The 17,797-nt window shown below is 40.0% G+C and overlaps 1 protein-coding gene across 1 annotated transcript in view; it reads left to right on the plus strand.

Moving 5' to 3' along the window:
* GPM6A (glycoprotein M6A) overlaps positions 1–17,797 on the plus strand; it is a 186,854-nt gene that overhangs the window by 91,043 nt on the left and 78,014 nt on the right. The window contains exon 3 of the mRNA XM_048508732.1: positions 8,604–8,796. Coding sequence (XP_048364689.1) covers positions 8,604–8,796 — 193 coding nt within the window. The remainder of the gene's footprint in view (positions 1–8,603; positions 8,797–17,797) is intronic.

Consider the following 17,797-nt stretch of genomic DNA (forward strand, 5'->3'; position numbering starts at 1 on the left):
ACAAAGAAGTCTTCATTGTGAGGGAGATTAAAAAGTGGTGGTTATTAATTTATATGAACATTAATTTGTATTGAGAATCATTCTCTCTGATCTAGCTGCCAACTTTTAGGGCCCATGAGTGACATTTTATGTGTTCTGGCATCAGAAAGTAGAATACCAGTTTATTTTGTTCCACTGGAAAAATATAATGCAAGAGCCTTACAAATGTGTCCCTTTATATGAACCCAAAATAGCCAGTTAAGCTTTCAAAGAGGTAATTTGTGTCAACTAAATATCCTAAAAGGGCTGGAAGGCAGGAATTTCCTCTACTGCCAACCAAAAATTGTTTGATGTGATGTAAGTGTTAGTGATTTGCTGCTGCTATTTCTGATGAAGTTCCCAGGCTGCCCTCATAGCTGTGGCTTCTTCGTTCATTTTCAAAAGTTTAAAGACACTGAAAGTGAGAGCTGGTGGTGAGTGGACAAAAGAATCATTTCCTGGAATATTTTTTTCTGCACCATGCAGACAAAAAAAGTCAAAACAGTTCTTTTTAAAATGTCTACAAAACATTTCTGTATACATCTACGAAGAAGAAGATGAAGAGGAGAAGGAGGAAAAGTTTGGATTGATATCCTCCCTTTCTCTCCTCTAAGGAGACTCAAAGGGGCTTACAATCTCCTTTCCCCCCCCCCCCCCCCCAACAAACACTCTGTGAGGTGGATGGGACTGAGAGAGCTCCGAAGAACTGTGACTAGCCCAAGGTCACCCAGCTGGCATGTGTTGGAGTGCACAAGCTAATCTGGTTCACCAGATAAGCCGCCTCAGCTCAAGTGGCAGAACCGGGAATCAAACCCAGTTCTTCAGATTAGAGTGCAGCTGGTGAAGAAGCATGTTTTTACTATCTCTTCCTCTTTAGTGACTCTTTCATCCTCTATTTTTCCTCATTTTGCAAATATGAAATGTATGTGTAATAGAACTGTGCAGCTATCCAGTAGAGCAACAATAAACTCCAATAGTAATCCAGCAGGGAAATGATAAACTCCAATAGTAATCTTGTCAGGTATAGAACTGTTTATTGCTCGTACTTATTTTCATTAATTTAATAGCTTGGTCATATAGTTTTTTTCCACCCACAAAAGCAATTTCCCCATGTCCATGGGTTTTTCCAGCTCTCTTAACCCTTGCAGAGGAATCACCTGGTTTCTTTTGTGTATTTGCCCACAGACAGGTCAAGACAGTCCAGTCTATTTTGAAGGCAAATACGGTGATACCTAACATAAATATTACAATGGTTTGTCGAATTCATTTTGAAAAATGGAATAATTTTTCTGGAAATACCTTTCATATGTACAGTGAACTCTGCTGTATTATTCAGTTTTTTTAAAACAGTGTTTTAAATTTTCTGAAGGGTGTAGAAATTCAATTTTTATGTTTCCAGTAATTCAGAAATGATTGTTTTGCCAATGGGCTAATGTCTTACAAATGGAGAGTTTTTGCTAGGCCATGAAACTGCAGTGCAGGCAATAGGTCTAAAGATGCAGAGGTATCTTTGCTGCTTTCCATGCTGGGTCATTTTTACAATAATAATGAACTATTGTTTACCACATAAATTGGGTTTCAACGATGGAAAATTTACCATGCCCATATACAATCTATAAGATCAAAAATTAGAGCAGTATTCTAATATCTTTTTAAAAATGTGGCAATATTTTAACACCTTTTGACATATTGAGGTGGAACAGTCCCCAGATGAGGACTGTGCCACTTCATTTTTAACGTATGGAGTAAGTGATCCTGAGATTAACACAAATAGAATTCCTAGCTGATCTTCTAATAAGGTAACTATCGTTCCGCAGAGAAAAGATGAGCCCAGTCATTCCTTTATGCACCTTTATCTATAAAATTGGTTCAATATGGCAGATGGCCAAATTCCAATAGCTCATTTTTGCAGTGTGACTGGCTAATCTACTTTACATGCAGACACTGGTAAATGTCCACATCTCGCATGTTTATTAGCTATGGGAGTATAGTGTGTCATTTACATGGCAATAAACTTAATGTACTGCAAACACATATAAGCTAATCACAACCCAATTTTCTGTGCATTTTCATAACTGTTAATGCCCCATAAATGAGAGTTCTCAGTTTAATGAAATATATGCGGTGCAATTAGTTGTTCAGTATATTGATTAATTTATTTCCACTCTCACTGCATTGGGCATATTATATACTTTTAAAACAAGCTAAAAATAGGTACACGAGGATACATTTGCAAACACAGCTTCCATCTCTTTATTCACAATTCCAGCCTCCACATTTTGTCAGTTTGTATATAGATTACACACTGGCTTTGCCTGCAGATACCGGGTAGCCTAAGGCTTGGACATTTGCCACCCTTTCATTGAGCCTAATGGAGGACTTTTTGGTGGTGGGGAGGTTTTCTTTTGCATTTTGCCTCCTTGAACAACTGAAAAGCCCTTGGGAGGTGATGGCACAGCTCCATGATGGTGCCAGCCCTGGCCACTGAGGGCTCTGGATTGGGCTACCCATTTCCATTGGATGAGATTGCTTTGAGATTTGTGATTTCTTTGTAATATTCACCTTATTTATGAATATGAATATAGAGCGTATTGGAAGCAAACAGACGCTGTTTCAGCAGGCCGTGAATTCTGAGTGAGAGCCCCTTTCTCCATTGCTTATTTCATTTGAGTCTGTCTACTTAGTCAAATCACCAAACTCTGCCTTGTTCTGTCCACATTCAAGTTGCAAAATTATTGTTTCTTGCATGTTGAAACTGAAATGTCAGCTACTTTGTGTGGAACCTGATCAGACATTGTTCGATCTATAGATAGCAACATTGCACAAACAGCAGCACAGTTTAAATTAAACAACAGGTGGTGTGCAAGATCACATGGGTAAGATCTTGTTTCTTGCCAGCATGCTACTTAAATCAGGCCTCAGACCTCACTCCTCTGAGTAAATTGCACATTCAAGCACCCATCTACTAAGAAACATTCATATTATTTGTCAAGTCTATGAGCACCCATTTACAATGATCTAGCCCAGCCTCCGATGCTATTGATAATGCAGTAATATTTTTAGACAAGCAACAGACAGGTGTGCCATTAGATGGCACATGATGTTTCCATAGGTACACACATACTTCTGATCAATTCACTCATTCTCCACATTGCATCAATTTTAAGAATCCTCAGAAGCATTCCTGTGTTGTGAAGACTCATTGGCTTCTATTTCCATTTTCATCAAGATGGAATCAGATGTTTGCCAATTGTTTTCCATGGCAAATTTTCCTGAGATTTTATTCACCAAACGCTATCAAAGTATCAAGGAACCTAGCCCCTCCTCTCTTCCACAAAGTTTCCCCAAGTTTCAAATGAATTGGACGAAGTGGTCCAATTTCACAGCCGCTTAAATAAGGTGTCCCAGTAATTTTCTTTCCATAATAGAAAAAGGACTAAAAATCGCTGCTGGTTTTCTGGAGCAGTTTTTTTTAAGCACACTTAAGAACTATAAGTAAAGAAGTAGTTCTTCCATGAGTGTCAGTGTAGAAAGGCGCCTGCCCACCCCATCAATCATACTATAGAAAATTAGGAGCATTTTCATGCCACTTTGCAATTGGTTCATTGGGAGCCTGGCTATTCAAACCTAAGCAATGAGAAATGTGACATTCCCCAGTGATGGACAGCAGGTATCTCTGAGGGCAATTGGAAAAACCAAGAAAAATGAGCCACTTCAAAATTAAAATCTTGCTCATAAAGCAAGAAAAAGTGCACCCAGACTCACCCGGGTCTGCGGCAGGGAAGGATCGAGCGGCTGCTCTCTTGGAGGGTGGTCATGTGACGGTTGGCACCATCATGTGACAAGGGAGCCAGGCAGGCTATATAAGCCGGTGCCCAGCTCGGCTCGGCCTCTTCATGAGGCTACGAGCAAGCAGACCTACCCTCCCTCCCTAAGTGATGTGGCAGTATTATGTATGTTATTTAATGTTATGCTTTTTGTCGCAGTCTGGGCGGTTTTTTGGGGCATAGGGGCACATCCTTATCGGGTAGGCAGGCTTGCATGCCAGACCTTCCCACAGCGGGGGCCTCAATAAGAGGTCTGGGAGTAGTGGAGGGCTTGAGGGTGCAGGTCTTGGTCCTGTCTCAAGCTTGCTATTCCCGGCAGGAGGGGGTGTCACAAATGGGTAGGCGCCCAAGTAGCATCTAGAAATCTCCTGTCCCGATCCCCTATGGGGGATGGTGCCAGGTTCAGCTGTTCGCTGCCCAAAGGGTCAGTGGTCAGCTGTGGGGGCTGACCATGCCCAGGGGTCAGCAGTACACTGCCTGGTGGCCAGGATGTGTCCCCTGTATGCTCGCCCAGCTTCCTACAGTTATTGTTATTAATAAACCGGGCTGCGTCCATTTCTATTCCAACAAATAAGAGTTATCTTGTCATTACTGGGCAAAGCAAAGTCCGCACATCTGCATGCAAAAGGAAAGGCAGGAGATCAAACTAAATGTTAAACCACAAAGAAATCCAAACACCAATGAAAATAATACTTCTCCCAAATTCTTTCCTCCAGTCTCCAAATGCTGCCTCCTTACTAACCCTCCCTGGGAGAAAATGATGGAGAAAGGGCTAGCTTTTAGTAATAAATTAACCAGACCAGTCTGTCAGTAAGCCCTGTCCAGGCAGGATCCAACTAGCCAGAGGCTAGCATAATTCAAGTAAGAAATGTCTTTTAAGCTGCAAGGAGAAGCAAGTGTAGCACACACACGGCATCAAAGGGTCATCATAATAGGTAGTCTGCAGCTTAAATTTTCTTTTCCCTCCTAGAAAGACTATGTGATTGGTATGGGCAACTTTCATCTGATTACCTGGGGAACGAGGCAAACCACTTTCAAGTAAACTAGGCAGGCATGTTAAGAGATCTGGGAGCTGTCTTGATAAGTCATTGACTGTCGTGGATATAGCTTATGTGATCTGATGACAGGTAAGTTGATCAGGGTCAGCAATATCTGACTTCATGCCCCTTTAGATTTATCATGGGAATACAAGTATATAGCGAATGTGAGCTGAAATATATTTGCATCATTTAGGAACATCTAAATGTAAATATTGAGGGGGGACATTTCAGCATTTCTTAATGGAATTATAATGCAGATCAGAACTCAGGATGTGCATTTTGCCAGTAACAAATAATGAATAATGATGTAATAAAGCTATCAAAATTCTCTCCCGTTCATTTTTTAGGGGTATGACACAAAACCCAGTGTTCAGATTTTATTTCTCACACATCTTCACAAGAGTGAAAAATGCCCACAAATAGCCAAACGCTAACTATTAAGAAGCAACCTGTACCATTTATGAGAATATCACTTAACAACTGACACCAAAGATAAAGCACCTCATTCTGGAGTTCTCAGTGCAACTGAATTGATTTTGATGTCTATGTGTTTGATTTGTTTTGGGTGATTATTTAGTAGAACTCTGCTTATATCATTAGAGCAATGGAATCACATTTCTGTTAATGAACTTACCATTGTATGAGAATTTTACATCTGAGAGCCCGTTCCAGATGTATTTCTCATTTCACTGCTTTTAGGGAGATGCAGCAGTAGTAAAGAGACGTCATTTATTTTGTTTGCTACAAGTTTTGTTTTGGAGAACTTCAAGAAAAAAATCCTTCTTCCATATGTTCACTGTATTGCAATTTATACATTGAAAGGAACATTCCAAGTGTTGATTTATAGTTGGTATACTTCCTCTGAAATAATTCAGTGACCCAAGGTGGCTTGGACAGTATAAAAACTCAAGTTAGATTAGTTGGACACCCGAATGTGATAAAATCTAAAAGCATGGGGTCATCTTGCCCTCTTATGAGTGTTCTAAAATGACACTAATTGGCTACAACCCAATAATAAACATTACTTCAATGGGATTAAGTGTTCTCTGTTGGGTTTTAGATTGTGTCCATCCTGGCTATTTGACATTCCTTTTCTCTAGTTTTGAGATTAAGGCAGTTTCCATCTGGCTGAAGATTGGTTTAGACTTGATTTTGATTATGTTTCTGTGACTGGTGGATACTAAAAACAAGTGACTGTAGTGGATGAACTGCTGCTCTTATCAGACTAGTGCTTTCAGTGTGGTTTTGATGTTCATCCAAAATTGACTTCAAATTACAGAAATATGTACCGGTTCAGGAAATACAAAAATCCCTGGACTCATTAAGCATCTCACTGGACATGCTCTAGTTACAATAAATGAAGAAACCATGGCTGTACTTCTCAGTTGGAGATGAGTGAAGATGTTAGTTTGCACTTAAAAAAAACATGGTTAAGTATGTGAAGGTTCAGAAACTGAAGATGAGAACATCAAGTAGCAAATCAGATGATGAAACTGTAGTCCCATAAGGAAATTGTCATCACCTTTCCTCGTCAAAATAATGAACTTTGAGGAAAACATTGATGACTATTTTGGTACAACAACAACAACCTTTATCAGGCATTTAAAATAGGCTCTAGAATGTTACCAGACATTTATGAAGTACAAAGCCTATTTTGGTATATAAATAGTAGGGAAATAGAACACTGTAAAAGAAATGAATGCAATGGGAAGACTAACTAAGGAAACAAATGATAAAAAATGAACAGAAATAAAAATGAATAAATGAAAGTATTTCTGATCAGCATAGAACATTTTTATGTATATGACAACTGCAGCAAGGATTTTATATGCATACAAGGATTTATATGCAGCAAGGATTTTATATGCATACAAATGGAGGAACAACAAAATCCCAACAAAGCAAGACTGCATCTTGAAATTCATAGAGATGGCAAGGTTGACTGCAGTTATAAGAGACAAGAATATGGACAGTCCTTTTTGGACTACTTATTGAAAACATATACAAACAGAAAAAACAATGGCAGGATTCGAGACTTAAACGAAAGCAGAGTATTGGATTAAGACAACTTTTAAAAAAGAACTAAAAGTGAAAAAATGTAGATATTAATATAAGCATGGAGTTAGATTTATGCTTGTATCCTTAGTGAGGTAGCTGGAAGTCACCATGTATATGTGTTTTTAATTTTCTTTTCATTTAGTAATATTATTATAGGGGGGAAAAGGGGCTAGATCAGGATATTTTCTTTATCTTTCTATGAATGTGCTATTTAGATGTGTAAAATAAATAAAAATTCTCATTATACTGAAGCCCCATTTATTCCAGAGACAGGAGAACATGAATCAGGAAAAACATCATTGCAGTATATAAATACTGCTCATAATTAAAATACGTTACTTTATATTACATCATTATATTATATTACATCATTATTATATACGTTATATCAATTCAAACTCTTCAGAGTAGTCTGGACTTTGGTCAAATTCCAGGAGCTGATAGTTACTAAAGTAGATCTTGCCTGAGGAACAGATATGAGAGCTAGAGTAAGGATCCAGCGCAGCGTGTATGGAACAGAGGCATAAACAAGATGGGCAGGGAATGGATATCAGGAGCTCAAGGTGTTCTGTTTCATAGATGGAAAGTAGCAGACAAACTCATTTATACTAAGGGACTGATTCATTGCTGGTGGGTACACTTCTTTTAATTAGAGCTAAGGGAGATGTTTTTCTATGTGTGAAGGGTTTCTAGACATAGGCTCTTTATGCACAACACAAATAAAACATTTTGAGGAAAGAAATAAAACAGTTCCGCAGCCTTTCTGACTGAGACTCAAGACTGATGAGATGGTGTAAAATAATGTAATCAAATAGCATAAGAGATTTAAGAATAATGTAATAGGACTAGGCAGTGACGTAGCGGCCATGGGATGGGGGGCATGATGCCTTGGGCGGAGCAGCGACGGAGATGTGGCTGGGTGGTCAAGGGGGTGTGGTAGGGGCATTTCAAGGTAGGGTGGGCAATGCTGTGGCAGGGGCGCAGGGCGCAAGTGCTCCAGGCGCAGTTTCCCCTTGCTCCACCTCTGGGACTAGGATTACAAAATTAGAAACAATGCAAAAAAAGACTGAACATGATATATCAAGGGATGCATTGTAGTTCCTTTCTGCCACCACTCATAGATAGTCAGTAAAAAATAAGATTCATGTGCATTGTGAAACATTGCCATTAAGTGTTTTGTTCCTCTGTAGACTAATGAGATTATCATCTCGGATCTTTTGGTAGGTAAGGTTTTTGCATTGTGGTCACCTAAACTGGACTTCCTCTTCCCAACACTTGTCTTTGGTTTACCTTGGCTTCTTTTATATTTTCTTTTTTTGTTCTATTTTCTGTTGTACCATGAACAGGGCAGATCTGGCTCATGCTCAATATTTAATGTTTTTGCTTAGATCAAAAGAATACATCTGCGTTAATAATTCACATTCACGTAGATCTGTGTTAATAATTCACATATTTGAAATACAAAAGATGCAAAATGCGTCTTTTACATTTCAGATATTTTTTTCCTGGCTCAGAACCTTATTCATACTTGAGAGATTCTGCAGACTCACTTTAAAAAAGTGCATGTGCAGTATCCATGACAACAAAAAACACAGATTAGCTTGGGAACAGCAGAAAATGTTAATGTGTTAACATGATCTTCTTTTCTGTATTTGTCCAGGATGCTTTGAGTGCTGCATCAAATGCTTGGGGGGCATTCCTTATGCCTCATTGATTGCCACCATCCTGTTGTATGCTGGAGTTGCACTCTTCTGTGGCTGTGGTCATGAAGCACTCTCGGGAACTGTCAACATTCTTCAAACCTACTTTGACATGGCAAGAGCTGCTGGGGACACCATTGATGTCTTTACCATGTAAGTCTCTGCTTAACCTTTCATAACTTTGCTTCTGTACTTCTGCTACAAAAGAAGCTAAACATACCGATTCCTCCCCTCTCCCAACACATCATGGCAGGGTTGTTAGAATTTTTGCTGAATCCATTGGATAATAGTTCAGTATATCTTTTTGTACCAATACTCCTAATCCCTAATAACTTTGCATTTATATAGAAAGCTGCTGGCTGTAGTTAGTAAAAAGGGAACTGAACTTCCCATATTCTGAGGCAGTAAACCTCTGAAACCCCTGCTACAAGGCAATAACAGCACTAATTGGGATACTAAAGATTTTACCAGTACAAATAAATAGAAAATATCAGCCTTCTTTGCAATGAGAATAGAAAACCTGTTGGAAAACTATTGTGAACTAGACTGTGGCTGTGGTTGTGCCACAGAGAGCCACTACAGGGCACAGACTGATTTGGATACAATAGCTGTGTGAATCTTAAGACCAGGGTATCCAATGCTATATAAAACTCTCAAAAAATTACAAATGAACAGGTCAGTTCCTCTGGAGAAATTGGGTGCTTTGGAGGGTGGATTTTGTGACATTATACCCCTCTGAGATCCTTTCCCTCTTGAAACCCTGCATCTCCCAGAATCCACCCCCAAATCTCCCAAATCCAAGTTCTTCAACCCAATGTTTTTGACAGAGACTGTCTTTCCCAGCACCTGCTGAATGACATCTTCTGGACATGCTAAGGACTGGACCAGGGACCTTGTGAATGCAAAGGCCATGCTATACCACTGAGCCCAAAACCTTCCCCAAGGATTTTCATTTAAAACACACTGATGCCATGAAATGTCTATCTTTCTGAAATATATGTTTGCTTTAAACAAAGGAATGAGTATTACAGCCCCATCCAAGAGCTCAGGCAGCTGGCCACAGTGCTGCAACTGCACCACCCCACCATTCGCAAAGGGGCTGCCTAGTGATGTAGGAAAGCTTCACAAGTGTGAAACTTCCCCACTGCTAAGAAACCCACATTGGGCTTAATGGATTTATGCTGCCCAAAAGGGTTGCAGAGGTCTGATTCCCAGCTGGCAGCGTAATGTGCTGAGTGACCGTGAGGAAGCTGATGTTAGCTTTTCCCCTGGCCATGCTTCTGCTATACTGGCAGTGGTGAGGGTGCTGATACACTGGCACAGCATCTGGCACTGTGTTTCAGCACCAGAGAGGGCTGTGGTGGCTGCACACTGGCAATTTTGCCTCTCTGCCAGGGCAAATACCCCAGGGAGGACAAATCCATCAGTGCAGCCAGCTGCTGCTCTCATAGGCAGATTTGTTGTCTCCTCCCCGCCCCCCAGATGGGGCTGTAAATTTCAGATGTGCTATACACCCATAAGACTGGAAAAGTAACAATTTAATAACTCCTTTTGGGAAGAATTCTCTCTACATAAATCCAGAATCCCTATGAAATTTGGTCCCTTTAGGATCTTTGTAGGATTATGTCTCACCGAGAACAGGTCCATCAACAAGTCAGCAATAAGTGTAATAGTTCTTATCTGGATCATTGTGACTGGGTTGCAATTTCTGGAAGGCAGTCAGAATTGAGAGTCAGCAATGGGACAAAAGTGGAAATGAGAATGAAATAGGAAGTCAGGCAGCATCAGTGCACAGCTGAAAAACCAAAAGGCATTGTATGCTTTGTTTAACAAAGAGGCAGACATTGGTGATGTTAAAAGATTGGGTTATATCTACATTTAAGATGATGCCTTGGAATGATAACTATCCCATTTTACTGTATCCCACATAAGCCAAGAGGACAGGAAGCTTAGGGTTGCCAGGTTTCATGTAGGGAATGGAGTTCTCCTGAAATTACTGTTAGCCTCTAGACCACAAAGATAAGTTTCTACTGTAGGAAATGGCAGCTTTGGAGGGGGGGTTCTATGGCATCACAGCGCTGCTGAGTTCCCTTCATAATTATTATTATTATTATTATTTATTCAATTTCTATACCGCCCGATCCCCAAAGGGCTCTGGGCGGTGAACAACATAATATATAAACAATAAGCAGGAGCAAATCCGGTACAATACAAACATAGGCTCCGTCAATAAAACATCTTAAAATGCATTAAAACAGCGGCTAACAATTAGCAAATTAAACAAGAGGCGTGCAGGCTCAATTTAAAAACCCACCCCAAGAAGGGGGGGACGGCAGGCCCCTCAATATGAGGAGCTCTGTTGTACCAGTGCCAAAGCGGGAGCAGTGGGGGGCACCATATCAGCGGCTGGACACTCTAAATCTTCACTGTCTCACACCAGGCACCATCCCCAACTTTCAGGGAATTTCCCAAACCACAGTTGACAGTTCTAATAGGGGAAGAAATATTTCAGTAGATAAACTAATAACTAAATGTTAATTTGATGAGTGTGTGGCAAGGAGTTCAATCCTAAACAGATTTACACCCTTCTAAGGACCTTATATCTCTGTTTTCAGTTCTACTGAAAGTTACTATTTTTATTCAGCTTTTCTGTGTCAGAACTATACATGAAATGTCAAGTAAGGAGCATAATTAAAATGTGAAGAATTAAAAAACAATGATAATTTTTTTCCTAGTTCAGCTTATCTGTTACATTTTAAGTTACATTTAAGTTTTTCCTATTCCTAGGGAGTTATGTAGCACTCTTTCTTTCTCCCTCTCTCTCTTTGGTAAGAAGACAAAAAATAAAATGTTGAGTAGGCGTTTAGTGTTCTGCATGTTTTTGAACTGTTATATTTTTAAATGCACATTTGAAATTATATTTAAAGCTGCAGATCTAAGTCGATGCTCTAAAGATGGCAGGTTACAATAAAAAATAAAAAATGAGGACAGTTAATTTAAAAAATAAAGGTAAAATACAGATGATATTTAAAAGCCCTTTTAAAACAATTCAGCCTTGCAGCAATGACAGAAATTCATCAAAGTTGGGCCTTACTCATTCTCAAGAAGGCCATTCCACAATGCTGATGGCTGCTGCAGAAAAAAGCCCAGGATGAGTAGCTGAATCTCAAACTTGTCTGCAGGTTGAAACCAATAATAGGTCTTGATTAGCTAAGTACAGCTGTCATTGGGGAGTACATGGGGAAAGAAGAAGAAGAAGAAGAAGAGTTTGGATTTATATCCCCCCTTTCTCTCCTGCAGGAGACTCAAAGGGGCTTACAATCTCCTTGCCCTCCCCCCTCACAACAAACACCCTGTGAGGTAGGTGGGGCTGAGAGAGCTCTGAGAAGCTGTCCAAGGTCACCCAGCTGGCGTGTGTGGGAGTGTACAGGCTAATCTGAATTCCCCAGATAAGCCTCCACAGCTCAGGTGGCAGAGCTGGGAATCAAACCCGGTTCCTCCAGATTAGATACATGAGCTCTTAACCTCCTACACCACTGCTGCTCCTTTTAGATACGAAATCCCAGACCATGAAGAACTGCTAAGGTAAAAGCTGACACCTTGAATTGTGCTCAGAAAGATAGTGCAGTGCTCACATAATAGGTGTAATATGAATATTTTTACTGGGTTGTTATGGCATTTTGCACCTGCTGAAGTTTCCAAGTAATCTTCAGTGGTAGCCTCACATAAAGTGTACTGTAGAAGTGGAGTCTTAAGGCATGCATCAGTGTAACCTGGTCAGTTTTAATTTCTAGCCAAGCACAAAGGGGGAAAACACTCTTGACTTCTTCATTGACTTCATTAGATGGATACAACCAAATTGACTTCATTAGATGGATACAACCAAATTCCTCACCAAGTGCAACAAAGCTGATTAGATTTGGTCAAATGCTGAGAGCATTACACTCTTGAAAGCCTCAGCCATCTCAACCATCATCATTTTCTTGTCAGGGTTCAACTTTGACTTCTTTTCAGCCACTTGAGCATGGCTGAAACTGAGAGGAGTAGGAACATTCACCTCAAGTGGATCAGAAACTTCTTCAGACTGTAGGTATTAGCTTGGAAAACTTGAGAGTCCCCTTATATGAAAGAATCCCAGCAAAACCAAAGTCTGCATGAAGAAAATTACCATGAGATGTTTTAGTCTGAACTTCCTGACATGCTACTTTTCTATATGGGTACATTTGTTGGTGGTGATAGAACAGCATTCAGACATATGAATTCTCACTTGTAGACTGAAATGGTACAGCCTGGATGGATTTATCAATTTAGAGAAAAGAAGGACATAGTTTAGCAATTCTATGGTTTCAATGATAATCTCTTTCTTGCATTTTACTGCATAGAATCAGAAAACGTAAGGCAGTTACTATTTCCTACTGGCAACTAGAATTTTATCAAAGAGGAAGAGTTTGGGTATATTCTTGAAATATGAAGCATCTCTTTCCTTGTTTAGAGTATAGCACATTCTCAATCAATGTAATTCAGCTTTCATGGAAAACATTCCAATTTCATGCTGTCTGACTTCTCATTTTTAATAACTGTGACTGGAATGTACAGCAGTTAAGCCATCCCATATAATAGCTTGAGGAATCCTCCAGCCTTTAATCCTTTAGGATATAGTAAAACCAAAAATAGCTCAGTACTATTGCCAAGATTGGGGGTACTGGCTTAGTTTAAACATTGTAGAAAACCATAGTTTACTTTAACTTTGGTTAGTATGACTGAGTATAGGCTACTCTGCTAACTATGGTTAAGTCCACCTGAATCCTGCTTTAATCCTTTAGTGTACTCCCTCAATACCATTCCAGACAGCAACAAAAAGTCATGAAATCAATTGCTATTGAGGCAAGCCTAGATTTAAGTGATTTCCTGTTAGCTGAGTCATGTCTGAAGCAAACAACTGTGTCTTTGATAAGCTTCATTAAATGTATTCTACAAACCTTGACAGAGGCAGAAACAGCAGTTTTTAAATAAACTGACAAGATCATTTAGGCTTTTTTCTGGTAGACAAGGCTCATGCACTGCAGCCACCTAAACAGGACACTCATCTTCCCAATGGCAGTCATAGCTATCTGTTTTTAAACAGCCATTCTTAAATAAACAGCATTTTATTACGTTCTGTTGGTTTTTTTGTTGCCCTAATGCAATAAAAAACAATTCATTATCTTACAGTCCTATGATGGGCTCAGAAAATCTCATAAAAATTGCAGATCATTTATTCCAGGGCTGCAGAACAGCAGAATACAATTATTGGGCATTATTTGATTAAATGGGGCCTTGCAGAGACAGTAAACCATTTTCTCAATGCCACAGTAAATAGTCTGAAAGATGTATTTCACTTAGCATGCTAGGAACCAAGTGCTTTTAAAAAGAATTTCCACTGGGAGGAAATAAACTCAAAAGGCCACTTCTGGACCATTTGAAGAAACACTTCTGAGTTTTCATTAAGAATGATAATAATAATTGTGTGCTGTCAAATCTCACCCAGCTCATGATACTCCATGAAATTCTGGCCAATTATGCGTGCACTACTTATCTTGTGGCTGAGAGGCAGTTGGTTCTCTAACTTTGCTATGCAGTGGGGTTTTCCTGTTGACACAATCCTTTGTTTCCCTGTGTTTTTTTGTTTACACAGGTTACCCTCCTGTGAAAGGTCCCTAGCCAAGCCAATGCTTTATTTTGACCCCCTTGTTGTTTCTATGCAACCTCCATTTGAGGAGATAGCTTGCAACCTTTTGTTGTTGTTGCTGAAGTAAATCCAGATCAGTCTTGTCAATTTCACTTCGTTCACCAATCCAGCGTTTTCACCTTTAAAATAAAATAAAAAGGAATAATCTGATTCTGATCATCCTAAAATGCTGGCCTAAATAGTGGGAAGAACTCTTGTGGTCTGGGTGGGGAAGGCAGGGAGGAGTGAGAAAACCTAAATGTGCTTTCCCTGTGAAAAGAGAGAAAAAGTCACACTTAAAAAGGTTTTGAAAACTGCAGGAATTCCCTGATCTGACAGTGGAGCAAGTGCCAAAGAGGGGAAAGCAAGTGTGTAGTTGAGAAGCAAACCCAAAGAAATGTACACTTAAAGTAAATGGCCTTCATGTTGTGCGTAAATGGCCTCCATGTAATGGGGTTTTTATGGCAAGAGATGAGCATAGGTAGTTTACCTTTGCCTTCCTCTGAATAGCAATCCCTGTCTTTCTTGGTAGTCTCCATCCGAATATTAACCATAACTTAGAAGGTCTAATAAGAACATAAGAACAAGCCAGCTGGATCAGACCAGAGTCCATCTAGTCCAGCTCTCTGCTACTCGCAGTGGCCCACCAGGTGCCTTTGGGAGCTCACAGGCAGGATGTGAAGCAATGGCCTTCTGCGGCTGTTGCTCCCGAGCACCTGGACTGTTAAGGCATTTGCAATCTCAGATCAAAGAGGATCTGAGATTGCAAATGCCTTAACAGTCCAGGTGACTGTTAAGTCCAGGTGACTAATGACTGGGCTGGTCAGACTATTTAGGCTGCTTCAGTAAGGATACAAATTACACAATAAAACAATTATCTGAATAACTGTTTTAATGTTAAATGTAATTTAAAGAAACATAATTCCATGGTTAATTATTGTAATATTAAAGGTAATTTAAAGAAACTTAGCACTTATACATATTTTGAAAATGGCATTGCCTTTCTCTGTTTAGTGTGAAGTCATGGGGAGGTTCAACATAAGGTGATTTCCCCATTTGTTCTTACCTACTAGCATTTGGAACATCCTCATTCAGTGAGTATGGTTTTTCAACTTCTGAATAACACTGACACTGTATTGTCAAAGGCTTTCACAGCCGGAATCACAGGGGTGCTGTGTGGTTTCTGGGCTGTATGGCCATGTTCTAGCAGCATTCTCTCCTGACATTTCGCCTGCATCTGTGGCTGGCATCTTCAGAGGATCCTCTGAAGATGCCAGCCACAGATGCAGGTGAAACGTCAGGAGAGAATGCCTCTAGAACACGGCCATACAGCCCGGAAACCACACAGCACTCCAACACTGACACCATTACAAACATTTAATAGGAGGGGGTGATTGCCAGTATCAATATGATGAGTAATTGAGGTACCTTTATCTGGCATGTTGCTAAACAATGGCTGGAAACACATGACTACATCTCACAATCTCACAGCTCACCTTGCTGCTGAGCAGTTAGATTAGCAGAAAACTAAGGTGTTTCTGGAATCAATTCAGAAATAACCTTGTCCTTCTCTTGCCTCACTTTTACAGGGAAAAATATCTATGTAGAGCTTTAATTTATTAATTATTAATTTATTATCTACTATTCATGTAGAGCTTTAATTTATTATAGTCCAGTCTGCTTCCTGGATTGCATTCTCCCATTGCTGTGATGCCTTGGCTTGCCTAGGACTTGCTGCTGGTGCTTCCCTTTCCAGGCTCCCCCTGAGCCACACTCTCAGGCTCCATCCCAGCTTCTGCCCTATCCAAAAACAACAAACAGAACTGCATCCACATGCAGTTATTCCTCAGGCGATTGAACCAGATCTCCCCACTCAAAGCTACCATCTGCCTTGGTGCAGCAAAATAACCAAATTTAGGCCTAGGTAGGCTGTCATTCACAGAAAATGAAGCAAAAAAACATTGTTGAAGAAATTCAAAAAAAGTATTAAAATCAAAGCACATAGCTCAATATAGTCATAACAAACACAAAATAACAAAAAACTAATCAACTTTCAATTTTCTTATCTTGATAACAGCAGTACTGGTTCTTGCAGCTGAAGCATGATGCTCTAGAGTTTACACAGATTATCTTCAAGCATCAAGGGTGGTGGGTGGAAGAAAAGAGATAAGAAAGGAAATGTTCTCTCTTTTCTATAGTCTGTAACACAGGCATTGTCATTCATAACCTCCTGACCTTTCCAGCCAATCACAGGGTTTCCTCCATTGAATTTTCTGGGATGAGAGTGTGCACCCACCTCCCATACCAGATTTACAGCTGAACTGCATGAATTTAACAGGCTCTCCAGGTTACCTCAACAAGTAACCTTCAGTCTGAGAGGGGTTGGCTTAAACCTTCAAGTGCTCAGAGTCCTAGAAGATGAGAGTTTTAGCTGGCATTTTCCTCTAAGATGGCTTCTGTTTTGACACAGGGCTACATGTTCTAAGTAGCTGGCCCCAAGTAGCATTCTAGTCACAGCATTCTGCAGTAGCTGCAGCTTTTGAACACTCTTCAAGCGTAGCCCAAAGTAGAATGCATTGAAGTAGTCAAGACTAAATGCAACTAAGGCATGGATCACTGTGGCAAGATGTGTCTGACCCAGAAATGGAAACACATGACGCACCAGCTGAACCTGAGCAAAAGCCTTCTGAGCCATCACGACTATGTGATTTCCGACCTAAGGTAACTGCTGAGTCAAGGAGCACTCCTATACTGTGAATTTGGCTTTTCAAGGGGAAATATAATCCATCTAAGACAGGAGAGATCTCAAGTCCCTGGTCTGCCTTTCTACGAATCCAGAGAACATCTATCTTGTCAGGGTTAGGAACCAGCTTGTTTACCCTCATGCAGCCTATTAGGATCCAGCTTGTTCACCCTCATGCAGCATCCTTGGAACTGGGTGAGAAAGAAAGAGTTTTTGCATATTGTGGACACTGCAAAGCATACCTCCTGATAACCTTTCCAATGGCTTCATGTAGATATTAAATAGCATAGGGGTTCAGATGGAACTCTCCAGGAGTCCACAGGCCAGTGGTCATGGGGCAGACTAGGAATCTCCCAACACTACCTTCTGAAACTGACCCCCAGATAAGATTCAAATCGCCATAACACAGTGCTGCTTAGTTCCAGTGCTAAGAGGTGGCTCAGTAGGATATTATGGTTGATAGTATTGAAGAACCCTGAGAGATCCAGCGAAACTAGTAGGATCATGTTCACCCTGTATAGGTCTATTGTTGGTATTTCTCCCTTATTGCATTGTGATGTGAGTTTCGCTATTTATATGCTTTACTGAATTGTTTATTTTATGTATATTTTTAAATGTGGTTTTAATGGTGGTATGTTTTGATGTTTGGGTGAAAAGGTAGCATAGAAATATTTTAAATAAATAAATAATGAATTTAAAAAACC

The sequence above is a fragment of the Sphaerodactylus townsendi genome, linkage group LG10 (genome assembly GCF_021028975.2).
Source record: "Sphaerodactylus townsendi isolate TG3544 linkage group LG10, MPM_Stown_v2.3, whole genome shotgun sequence".
Taxonomy (NCBI): Eukaryota; Metazoa; Chordata; class Lepidosauria; order Squamata; family Sphaerodactylidae; genus Sphaerodactylus; species Sphaerodactylus townsendi.